The sequence below is a fragment of the Dermacentor albipictus genome, chromosome 1, assembly GCF_038994185.2.
Source record: "Dermacentor albipictus isolate Rhodes 1998 colony chromosome 1, USDA_Dalb.pri_finalv2, whole genome shotgun sequence".
NCBI lineage: Eukaryota > Metazoa > Arthropoda > Arachnida > Ixodida > Ixodidae > Dermacentor > Dermacentor albipictus.
The window spans coordinates 332372939-332385867 of NC_091821.1; the positions used below are offsets into that span (position 1 = coordinate 332372939).

The 12929-nt window shown below is 44.7% G+C and overlaps 1 protein-coding gene across 2 annotated transcripts in view; it reads right to left on the reverse strand.

The window, feature by feature from the left end:
• The window catches only part of LOC135909973 (integrin alpha-9-like), a 58107-nt gene that overhangs the window by 37520 nt on the left and 7658 nt on the right, over positions 1-12929 (reverse strand). For both annotated transcript variants that reach the window (XM_065441987.1, XM_065441989.1), the window contains exons 2-4: positions 7500-7633; positions 5926-6032; positions 1620-1740 (exon numbers count right to left, since the gene is read on the reverse strand). In XM_065441987.1, coding sequence (XP_065298059.1) covers positions 1620-1740; positions 5926-6032; positions 7500-7633 — 362 coding nt within the window. The remainder of the gene's footprint in view (positions 1-1619; positions 1741-5925; positions 6033-7499; positions 7634-12929) is intronic.

Genomic DNA, 12929 nt, shown 5'->3' on the forward strand with positions numbered 1-12929 from the left:
TGCCGAAATGTTGGAGCGTTACTTCCTTGTTGCTCTATAAGAGTGCGTCCCCCACTAGAGCGTGCCTCATAATCAAATCGTGGTTTTCACACATAAGGCCCCATACTTCTTTTTATAAGAGCACGGTGTTTAGAATGTTGATTGAGTAACATTCCTTAAAAAAAATTACAGCGGTTCCAGTGAAAGACAAAAGAACACAGGCGCTGTGTTCTTTTGTTTTTCAGTGGTCCCATTGCTGCGCCGTTTTTCTCGGAACGTTCCTTGTTACCGTCTTTTATTGTTTCCAGAGAGGACAGCAAGATGATTATTATTTTTTTTTTCTTCTGGGGGCTCATCAATTTGGCTCAGCAATCTACCGATTTATTTTTGAAAACCCGTCAAAGCATGGGTAAACTGCAAGTAGTGGCCGTTCTGATTCACGTAGACATATAACTTAAATACATGACTGAATGCAGAACATGCAATGACAAAAAAAAAAAATACGAGCAAATGTGAATGCACACCATGTTTAACGTTCGTATTCAAGATGCAGGCAACCATGCACTGGTACAGCGAATGGCCGGCAGGCGTTCTGAGAACGGAGAAACGTGACTAACCACTTTCTGTAGCAAATGCTCGCAGGCGCATTCAACGAAGGGCAAGCCTTATTAGTAACAAGGCGCCGAGCGTATGTCGGCGTGACCTGCGTACATACAAGTCGCGCACATTCCATAAATGGCGCCAGACTCATTCAAGGGGCCTACAAGCCTACTAGCAACAACAAGACTCGAGGATGTCGGCGTGACTTGCTTACATAAAGGTCAAGGCAGCATGCAGCAGGGACCTTAAGCGCATTCAATTGGCTCTTATTAACGAAGTCAAGACACCAGACGCGAGGTGTATACCGTACATGCACAGGAGCTCGTTGTTTGTGCGCACAGTTTCCTTTGCGCCAGAGAGAGGCAGACTTCTCGCATAAGTTTATTGCGGTTAAGTATTCCCAGAAGCACCGCAATGGTATAGTCAAGGGTTGCAGAAAGAAGGGAAACTGTAATACCTTGTCAAAACAATCCGTTAACTAACACGCGACGGGACAGAGGCATTCTTGACATTAACACGAATATTCCACTCAATTTATCACCGTAGGCACATTCGTGCATTCTAAAATAGCTCAAGGTATTCTGTGCGGGCTTGTTCAATACCTTTGTCACGAGATTAGGCGCGTATTTTTGTTTTCCTTGGGAGTTGTATGGTTGGTAAACCACTGAGGAATGCATCGCTCAAAAATTATCATGCATATTATTTAAATTAACAAGTCCCTTTCTAATTCGTTCGCCATTTTTCTGCAGAGGGCTACCGAATCCAACACCTACCATCTACCACCTAAGATGGGCGCAGAGAAAATAGTGAACAAATCTGAAAGGGACATGTTAAAATTTGTTACTGGAAAGTGAACAGAACCACGATGCACATCATGATGCACTATCACGCAGGGACCGGCACAGGCATCGGTAACGAACAAGTTGGCTCTGGTAAAAAAAAAAGAAAACTTAATCACAAAGGCAAGCGAAATGATGATGTGCATGCATCCAGTACCAACAGGATTGACGAGAGCAAGCAAGAAAAAAAGAAATACTCACTTCTTTTGACTAGTGGGACCAGTTTCTTAGGCCGCCTAAGGTTTCGATCGAGCACGTAACAAGCGCCATTAGCTAGGTGGACTCCGTACCATTTCTGGTTTTTCCACAGGGGTGCACAGACCTGAACGGAAGATGGCATGTTCTTGAGTGCAAGTCCTGCGCATTCGTTGCCCGTCACACGAACAAGCGTAACAGACCAAACTCTCGATGCAATTGAAACATGCTTTGATTTAAAGTCTTTCATTTGCAACGAGAGTTTTGTGCATACGAAACGCGTGCGAAGAAGAAGAAAGGCATTTTCAATACGTATTTATTTAGTTTTTGTGTTTTTCGTTTTATCATATCCCCTAGCAGGTTATCCTTACAGAAGGGATGCGTGATCTTCAATCGCATATCAACAAAAATTCAATTTGAAGAGAACAGAAAGCAAATAAGAGCACAAAGGCATCTTTATAATACTTTTTGTAAGGGAAAAGGAAGCGCAAGAAGCTGCATTTTGTAGGTCGCAACACTTAATAATTGTGAGCAGCTTTTCGTTAGCGTTGTTTGGGCAACATTGCTGCCAGCACCATGGATCGAAAGTTGTACGGTGTTCGAGACATTGCAATCTTTTATTTTCCCTTATGAAAGAAATGTGAGATTAGAAGCACCCACAAACCGCGAATTCAAACCGAGGCCAAGTTGCATCCGGGAACAACAGTTTCTGGACCAGCAGTGCCGCCAAATTTTTAAACTTCTCGGCTTACGGGCACAGCCTGAAACTGACGTTGACGGGCACACCGCGCAAGTCCGTGCCATTAAATTCTCTCCAAACGCGTCAAATCTTAGTTGCGTGCAAAAGCATCAAGATGAGAGGGAGCACTGAAGATTTGAGAAACAAGCATTCTTCGAGTCATCAGTGGCCCACAAACTTTTGTCTTCAGGATCGCGCAGATTACGCTGGCTGTTGATGAGCGCGAACAACCTTTAGTAAGTACGGATCACCCAGTGACGTAGGCGCGCTGACGCGATGAATATGCCAGGAACATCCAGCCAGCCGACATCCTGGAGACCGTCCAGCTAACGTCAGCGGATCAAACTTCTCCGTCACAAACCGCTTCACCAATTTCACGCCACGATCACGCGACATCATGCTTCGCCTCAAACGTCGTCATCTTCGCGTAGAGGCTATTTATCATATTTTTGAAGCAGTTATTACAGAAGTCGCCCACGGTACCTAGTGCCATACTGATCTTGCAGAGATTTACCATATTGTCATATTATTGCAAACAATATTAGTAATATATAATATAAGTAACATAAGTAAGTAATAAGTAATAATAAGTAAGTAATATAAGTAATATTACCATATTACCAGTGACTTACCAATTCTGCACCCTGGCCCCTAACACACCTCGGTCGCTGCCTTACCTAGCTGCCTTACTCCCTCTTCCCTTTAGAAGAACCCTACCTATATATACTGTGCCGAGGAAAGCATGTGTCGCTTTGAAAAAGACAAGTCCGTTTGCCGAAATGTTGGCTCCCGCTTTTACCTTGTTCTCGTTTTGCTCATTACCATATTACAGGAGCTCACGACTTCCGTGATAAATTTACACCTTCAGGTGTCGGTACGTTAATATGAAATCCAGAACCAATTTTACAAAGTGGAGTGGCACTGGAGGTGCAGGGTTCAATTCTAAACCTGGCATATATTCACTGAACTCGGTGAATTAGCGGTATAATTGAGTAAAATCAGGTAAGCATCCAAGTAATATTTGCACTTTTTCATGCAGCTTGTGCATGCTGGAAGCAATGAATAAGCCATAAAGAGTGAATCGCACAAAGCGTTACAGGCGATGTTTTGAAAGTCAGCCCAGAATAAAACAGACACGAAAGCTTTGTATGTATACGCCGTCGTATTCATGATACTGCGGAATATACGTATTACATTTCGAAGTCTGTTGTAGAGCTGATAGTCACCATATAAACAACCACAGTTCACAAAAGCTGTGCAGAGTGCAACAAAAGAAAAATCCTAAAATTTATCGTGTAATTTACTTCAGTGCATTGCATTGACGCTTGGAGAGAGCTATGTTAAGAGAAGGGAGGATTATAATCAAAGCATGCAAGTGCGACCTGTCTTTGATTTACTTGTTCGCACAGACATGCATTGTCATAAATATAAGCATATGGTATACGTGCAAGTATTACACATGTAGACAAACACGTGAATGCATGTCTTCTACAAGTATGCATCCAACATGCCCATGTAACAGCCCGGAAGGGCTTACAGTATTGTAAATAAATAAATAAATAAATAAATAAATAAATAAATAAATAAATAAATAAATAAATAAATAAATAAATTAAAACAAATAACTCTTGGCAAACTCACGCACACTGTGACCAGCCGGCTAAACGTATGTAGGTTCTCACAATGTAAATATCTACCTATGTAAATAAAATCCACGAAATTTGAACTTCAATATCTACACACAAAGCGCACAAAACGTAGAGTTTATAAGCAAATGGCGGAAATATCAATATAATGTTGTGCCATGAGTTCATCCGCGCACGCTTCAATATTTAAATCTTGTAAATAGTGCACAGGCCATGTGCAGGGCTTTCCCAGCAGTTCAACGCCTCGAAAGACTGGGAATACGTCTGGGCGGAACGAAGTACGTGGAAATCACAATCATTTATTACAATCTTGCTCGGGTTCAGGTGAAATTGAAAATATCGCCGCCGGAAACCTGCCTCCGGTCCGGGGATATTCCCCAGGCAACACGGCAATGAGTTCGCGAACATTCCCCCCCCCCCCCTCCATTTCCCTTTTGTGCTTGCGTTCATGGGCTTTCCGGTTTCTGCAGGATATCTCGTCGTTAAGGTCTCAGATAACGCACGGTTGTTGGAGCACAGTGGAGAGTCGAAAGGATGCGCTGATTCCGGTTTGCTTACGTCGCACAGCACACGTGATGCAGTTCCGTTACTCGATGGGGGGTTGGAAATAGGTGTTTTGGCCTTGGATAATGACGTTGTGCACTGTAACATCTCAATGCGTTTGAACCTGTCCGGTTGGATGTTTTTTTATCAATTTTATTGACGCTGAAACGTGTTGCACAACTGAGGATCCTACTTGAAACACTGCAGTTGTACACGATACAAATAACAGCAAAATTTTCTAGAAGCAGTTTAGCAAAGGCACAATGCCATATGGGGATGTGACTATGCAAGGGGGCAAGGAAAGTGACCTATATAAGTAGGCTCTGTTCACAAACAGGGACACTCACACACATAACGTGTGAATGCACCTCGCTCCCGTTCTCTCATCCCCCCGTCAGCAGCGAGTCTGACTGGACAGCCTGGCTCGTGTCCGGGGACGTCGACCGACAGCTTGAATTGGTGGACTGGGCGGAGAAGGACAAGCAGGCCCAGGGTCTTACTTGAGCCAGATCCCTCAGCCACCTCCCCCTTTCCCTTTCCCACTTTCAATAAAAAGTTACCACCACCACCACCACTACCACCATTAAGAACGAGTGCATTTGGCGTTCGAACAAAGATAGAACGAAACTATAAGATTTGCGGGTACAGAGCTCCAACAAGAAACACAGAAAAAGAGAGACTGCAGGTAGATACGATCATGCGTTGCCATCAATAAACTTGACCAGTTCACCCACCGCAGTGGCCGCGGTAGAAAAACAGCAAGGACCCAGTCGGGCAAGAACTCGCCCGAATTTTCCGCGTAGCCTTTTATATATATATATATATATATATATATATATATATATATATATATATATATATATATATATATATATATATATATATATATATATATATATATCAAATTCCAATGCTTACGGTGCAAATGCCGGGTAACATGTGGTGGGATGTTTGGTTTAGTAGCGACGATCTAGAGAGCCAGAGAGCTCTTTTCGATCAAGCCCAGGGAGTCGCAGAGATTAATGGAGCCCTGAAGTGAGCGACCAGCCCACCGCCCAAAACCCTACTACTACTTCCATGTTCATTTTTTTACTTTTTTAGAATGCAAATTGAAGTCCAAATTTAACGCCTTGGCTATAGGCACGGGCAGCCGGCATCAAAATTTGAGACGTCACGGCGAGATGGTGAGAGAATTTCAAGTAGGCGTCACCAACCGTCTTTCGTTGTTGCGTCTCTTCCCGCTTACCAAACATATTCGCGCGATGAGAGTGGCTTTTGTGGTATCATGGCGGGGTAAGTTATCAACACCACTCATATAATTTTTTTTTCTCTTCAGGGTACGTTTAAAGTAAAAATTGTGACGATGGCTGTCAAAGACACTTACCACAACGCTCCCGTCGGGTGAAACATCAAGGGCCATGCCAAGGGTCATATTGTCCTTCAGGTCTTTGTAGCGCATATTTTCAATAGCATCTTCGTGGTCCTCGTTGCCTGAAATGGTCCTTGAATTAATCATTTGACTACTGCATAAGAAGGCGGCGCATACGTTCTCAGATGGCCGCGTTTCCCACGTAGCGAATAAGCGTGGTTGCTCTGTTATCTGTTCATCATTCCAGACTTGTAAGCGGAGCCACCAGAGAGAGAGAGAGAGCAAGGACAGGAAAGGCAGGGAGGTTAACCAGACGAGCATCCGGTTTGCTACCCTACACTGGGGGTGGGGGAAAGGGGAATAGAAAGAGGAAAACAGGGAGAGGGTGCCACCAGAACTCCTCGTGAAGTGACAGATGTGCATTAAATATGAACGAACTCTTTATGCTGAGTAACACACGCAGATCACACGTGGCGCGCGCACAAAAACGACACGCAAAGTCCACTGTGACACCAAAGTGAAAATAAAGACAAAGAGTACAGGGATAACACAGAAACAAGAGAAAAAAAGAGTATTTCATGTCTGGAGATAACCAAAAGGTTTCAGGTTAAACACAAAGGAAATAGCATACAAATCGTATACACAGTTGTAGAACAACCCATGAACGGTACGTTAGATAACTGTCATACTGCGGGCGCAAACATGCATATATTCTCGTATATTACGTGGCATAGTTCGTTATGCTGCTTAAGGCGACATTTATAGATATTCGCATACGTCGATGTTCGTTAGCGGAGCAAAGGCATAGAAAGTAACAACCAAGAAAATTTCATGCTTTCGATACATTGAAAAGTAGCGGCGGTCGCGTTGAGTCGATACTCCGCTATACGCGTGAGGCTTCACAAAGGTAAAAAAATAAAGACCATGCAGGAGTCGATATCTCCTTAAAGTGTGGCGTTGGCGCTTTTGTGACATAAGAGGACGTTCCTAAAGGCGACAGCTTCCGGAATTACCAAACAAGTGGCACTAAAATGTCTTCCATATGCGTGCCAAGATCACGAACTCGGCAAATGTATATACGTATACCGCTCACGCGCGCCGGGTGGTCTATATACGCAGACTATTTTAGTTTTTCTCACGTCACGCTTCAGAAAGGTGATAACTGATCCAACAGTTTCGCTTCCGTCTTACTCAACGGTAGGTATCAAACGTGCTGTTTTGTACATGGTACCAGCAGTGAAGACTTGGGATCGGACATATACAGCGTATTTATGTATTATGCATATGTAGGTTCCATCGCTCGAAAAAAACAACGACAAAAAAAACACACACACACACCGACATGTGCCACCGTTGACATTTCTGAAGAGCTCTGCTACAGCATGCCACGTGTTCCTCACTGCTTTGTGCAATGTCTTCATTGCTTCATTTAGCTAGCCCTTATTACAGCTTTCAGAGCAGAAATTCAAGATGTTTCATTAAAGTAAACACACGCGTTTAATGGTCACCGGGCATGACCTCAATTCGGTGCTGTGTAGTTCAGCTACGGAGTGAAATTGGTTTGGCACTGGCGAAACACGCTCACTCACCCGTAGCGTCGACGAGCAGCTCGACGCAGGGCCGGCCTTCCTCGAGTAGCGGACAGCGGTAGAGCACGCCCGGTTCGTGGATTCCGTGCCAGTTGCCGTGCGACGAGTTCGCCCGAATCGCACCTACGAGAGCCCTGCGCAGTCGCAGTGCAAAAAGAGCACCAGCCGGCTAAAGGACACAATCCACAAAGGTGAAGCAAACGGCAGCATGATCATTCCCTGATTACCGTAAACTATTAAAGAAGTACGCACCACTTGTTCTTTGTTCAATAAAGCTATAAAAATATTTAAGAGAGAGAGAGAGAAATGAAATGAAAAAGGCATGAAGGTTAACCGAAATAGAATCTTTTGGTTTGCTACTGTATGCTGGGGGAGGAGTAAGGACGAAAAGAAAGACAGAAAGATTAGCGGAGAAAGCAAACAAACGCGCGCAAAAAATAGAGGAAGCTGAAACATCTCAAAGAGGCATAGTAATGGACTATGCCTCAGTGTCTTCAACGTAAAAACTTCAATAGCGTCTCGACCGACTTGTGGTGTGACGACCGTATATACCAGCATTCCAGGCTGGTCGTCGAGACGAGCCAGCGCAGTCGCGAGTGACTGCCTGTGTGCTCTGTAGCAAGGACCTAGGCAAAAACAATTATGCGGATCCCACACACTGTGGGAATAGACCTAAGCGAAGCTTTCTGGGCTGTTTGCTTTGGTTGATGATAATTAGCGGTAATGTTGACGGTGAATGTATAATTTCTTCAGCGTTTAGTGCAATGCGAGAGTGGTGAGATGATGGTAAATGTTACCTTGCGTGCACGGCTGCTGTTTACCTGCGTAGTACACAGAACACGCACAGCGAAACGTGTTTGCTTGAGGCATGGTTGTGCGTCATTCTCCATACTCTCTGAGAGGGTTGAGGATTATCATTGCCTCACGTGGTAGGCCGCATCGTGGCAGAAGTGCTAAACTTTAATTGAATCATGGGGCTCTAGGTGCCAAAACAACGATCGGATTATGAGGCACGCCATACAGGCGGAATGCGGATTAATGTTGACCTCCTGGTGTTCTTTAACGTGTACCTCAATCTAAGTGCACAAGCGTTTCTTTATTTCGCCCCAGTCTAAATGCGGTTGCCGCGGTCGGAATTCAACTGGCGACCTCAAACCACAGCGCAAAGCTACCGCGGTGGGCACAGAAGTATTGATTTGACATGTGACCTCTTCCGTAGTGTAGCCTAGACCCTACGGTACGCTTTAATGCGGATCTGCTTCTGCACGCCCTGCGTAAGTTGTTCGTTTCAATCAATCAATCAATCAATCAATCAATCAATCAATCAATCAATCAATCAATCAATCAATCAATCAATCAATCAATCAATCAATCAATCAATCAATCAATCAATCAATCAATCAATCAATCAATCAATCAATCAATCAATCGGCAGATTACTTTCACGATTCATTTCCTCATACAAGGAGCCAAAACGATATTTTGCTGCATTCCGTCGAGGATATTTTCAGACAGTATTACGACAATGGCAACACCACGAAAAAAGGTGTTGTTACGCTTGTCGTTTCATGGCTGTAACATGGCGAAGTTAAACACAGCGGTGTCACACCCGTCGCTGTAAAGCACAACACGGTTGCGTATGGCTGGCTGGCCGAGAATCGCGGAAGTTGCATGTACTGCTCCACTCGACAAGGTCCTGTGTCACCTAAAGCAGGCTTTCACTGACGACCATTAAGGGGGAAGCCTCAGAGAAACATAGACTGCCGCATATATCAACTAGTACCGTGTGCGATAACGTTTTTATTTGTCCATATAAGCTGCTTTGTACAGACAGGTTGCAGGAACACGGTGCATTACCTACAGAATGTGTAAAGAAAAACAAAATCCATCCGTTGAGATAAACATTGTCCCAAGCTGGAACGCTTAGGAAACCAAGGTAAGGATGTCTGAGGCCGATCACGCTGTGAAACTATCGTGATACATTTAGTTTTCCGAACTTTGCACAGTGAATGATCCATGCATCCGCGGCGATATCTACATAGTTCGCATATGTTACAGATGAGCAGACAATTCTTCCAAATAACAATTGAAAGTTACGGTTTCTGGAGCAAGGCGTCTGCTGCTACCTCAGACGATTTTGCACCATGTGGCGCGCGCTTCTCCTCATCGTCATCTGTGAGGTGCACACGCGGGGTGACCACCACATAGATTTACGAACGAGCCTTTCCCAGTGGGCCTGCAGTTAAGCGGTCGTCCGCGGTCTATGAATGACTTGGTTAACTTTGACGTGTCACTGCTGCATTTCGAAATCGTTCGCAGCGGACGAGTCGAATACATCACACAGTGTTTCTTTTTCCCACGACCAGTTTAAGACACATCCGCCGACACAACAAACCATGGATGTCGTAAGGGGAAGGGCGTGAGAGTCGATATGTACACATGCGCCGTACAGGATAAATTCGCACCGCCACGGAAACCGACCACGCGAAACGGGTATCCAAAAGCCGGGGTGGGAAAAGATGAAAAGCTCAGCTTTTTTTTTTTTTTCTTGCCGGTGGTGTTGTGCGCAGTCGCGTCACTCTCGTGGCGAGCAGCGCAGCTGTGGAAATCGCTTGTCCCGATTCGGATCGGAGGAGGAGGAGGAGGAGGAGGAGGAGGAGGCGCAATGCACTTTCGGGCGCGTTCTTTGCGAAGTGTGCATGCATGACTGACTGCCTCACTGGACCGCGTTATCCTTGCGGCTGAACCTAGAGCAGTTCTATGCGTTCTGGGTGCGCCTGGCCACTCTGACTTTATTTACTCCGTGCGCGGCTTGGTTTCCTGCCCTCGAATGGAAAGCGTCGTCGCTCCTCTCGTTTTCGTACGCAAGTGCACGCCCGCGGGGCCAGTCGGTGCGGGCCAACGCAAATTTATGTCTTTATTCATTTTTGAGTGGAAACGTTTGCGAAAGCTTGACTGTGTAACAACCGGCACCTAACCCCCCTCAGCGCTCTATTTAGGTATGCAGTAATGGAATAGCCTTTACGCAGCAAAAGGGCGTGGACGGCGACTCCTTTGCTTTCAAGAAATTTAAGGCTTGTCTTAGAGGATAATGAAGTTGCGCTTGAAAGACTTTCGCTGGCCCAATAATTGTGCGGTGATACAACTGTGCTGACACCAGTATGCTGATGTATAATAATTTGGCACAAGTGGAGCATAAGACAAGTCATGTAATGCGTTAACAGAGTGTGTGCTAAGGGAAGGGAACAGTCGAATACGGCACAGAATGAGGTGGCACGGTGAGACTAGAGACAGTGTAATATATCGATTCCTACCACTCGATTCCTTCCTCTATTATCGTCCACCGTTCATTATCCCGTTTATAACGAGGGTGGAGCTCCACTCTGACCACTGACAAAGAGCAAAAAGGAATGGAATTGTCATAGAACTAGTACATTAGCCCGACCTAGGATGTATGCAGGCGTGGGATAAGTCGACTGACGCAAGGCACCGCTTATTCCTGCAGATTGCTTGCACACACACACACACACACACACACACACACACACACACACACACACACACACACACACACACACACACACACACACACACACACACACACACACACACACACACACGTGTATATATATATATATATATATATATATATATATATATATATATATATATATATATATATATATATATATATATTCTTTAATAGGTGCTGCATTGCGATGTTTGCCTGGCCATACGCCTGGCATGCCACTCCAGGTGCGATTTACGATGCATGATGCCATCTGAGCGACACGAACTCTGCCACCGGGGGGGACGTTCTGGTGAGCACTTCCTCCCTGAGAGCCCACAACATGACCAGCATCGAGAGATCCTTCGAGGTCGCCTCAAAGCTTTATATTCAGGGTGTTCCAATTATTGTGCCCCAATATTGAAAAATATGCAAATGCCACGTAGCTGGACAGAACAAAGGTATAATGTTGTTTGCCGTCGCTTGGAGATACTAAGATTATCTTTCTTGCATTCCGCATAATTACATAATTAATCTTAATTCATAAATTTGTCAAATATTACCTTATGCAAATATCACGGAATATTGCCGCGCGCGCGGCAATTTCGCGAGTATTTGTGGGCTCCTTTCACGCTCGGAAAAACACTCTTATGTAACACGTATTGAGCAACAGGAAGCTGTATCGGGAGTTTTTCACGTTACGCTACAATTCTCTCATTAACATTTTTAATCTAATTGCAATATTCGAGAAGTTGATTAATCAATTAAGGCTAATTATGCAATTAGGCGGAATACAAAAAAGAAATCCAAGGATCTCCAAGTGACTGCAAACCACATTACCTTGGTTCTGTCCAGCCACGTGACATCTGCATATTTTTAAATCTTGATGCATGATAATTGGGACACCATCCTGTATAGGCACCCTTCTTTCACTGTGAAGACCATGGGTCCTTGGACCCATTATCAGCTCATGGAGTAACTTGATGAATTCTTTCTGAAAAGTATTTTATGTGCATTTTCTTTCTGACATTTCTTTCTGTCTTCCCATGATTAGTTCACGTCTGTGTTGTATTTACACTTATTCAACGTTTCTTTCTCTCTGTCTTTTTTTCTTCGTGATCATCAGACTTGTTTCAGTAGCGTATTGTTATTTTGTTACCTATTTTTCCTCTTTTTGTATTGTCGTCGTAGTTGTTTTTGTTTACAGCAGGCCTTCTCAGTGTCAGCATACCTGTGGTATAGCTGTGGTTAGTTCCTCTTGTGAGCACGTGGTCGTGATCTCGATTATCGATCGCGGCTGCCGCGTTTCCACAGGCCCGTAATGCAAAAGCATTCGTGTACCATGCTTTCGGCGCACGTTAATTAACCCTAGGCGGTCAAAATTATTCCGTAGCCTTCCACCACCGTTGAATAGCCCAGTGATCAATTGGGACACATTCGCGTGTGGACATACGGACGTTACATAACTTCAGAAGGGCGGTTTTATGCGCGAGTCCTCCGTCCACCTTAGTTCGCGCTGCCTCAGTCAAGGTTATATAACTTTGTGCTAGTCTGCAACAGGCTGAATAGAGCATGTGTCGTGCATGCTTAAGGACTGTACACGGTGTGTGTACCGCACATTGGGGGAACTGATCACTAGCATTCACTGTAGCATCGCGTCACCTCATCTTTCACTCTTCCTTTCCCTCTCTCTCGCTAACCCTTCACTCGATTGTGGAGTAGCACGCTAAAGACAAGCTTCTCCGGACGAATTCTACACCTTTCTTATCATGAAACTCTCTCTCTCTCTCTCTAGGACATTAAACCCCCATGAACCATTCAAGGCACGGAATATGGTGTACAAGTTAGCCAGAGTTCAGTTATCAACTTACTGTCATTGCTATCGCGAGGAAGCATATACAACGACCGCGAGGCCGTGAGTT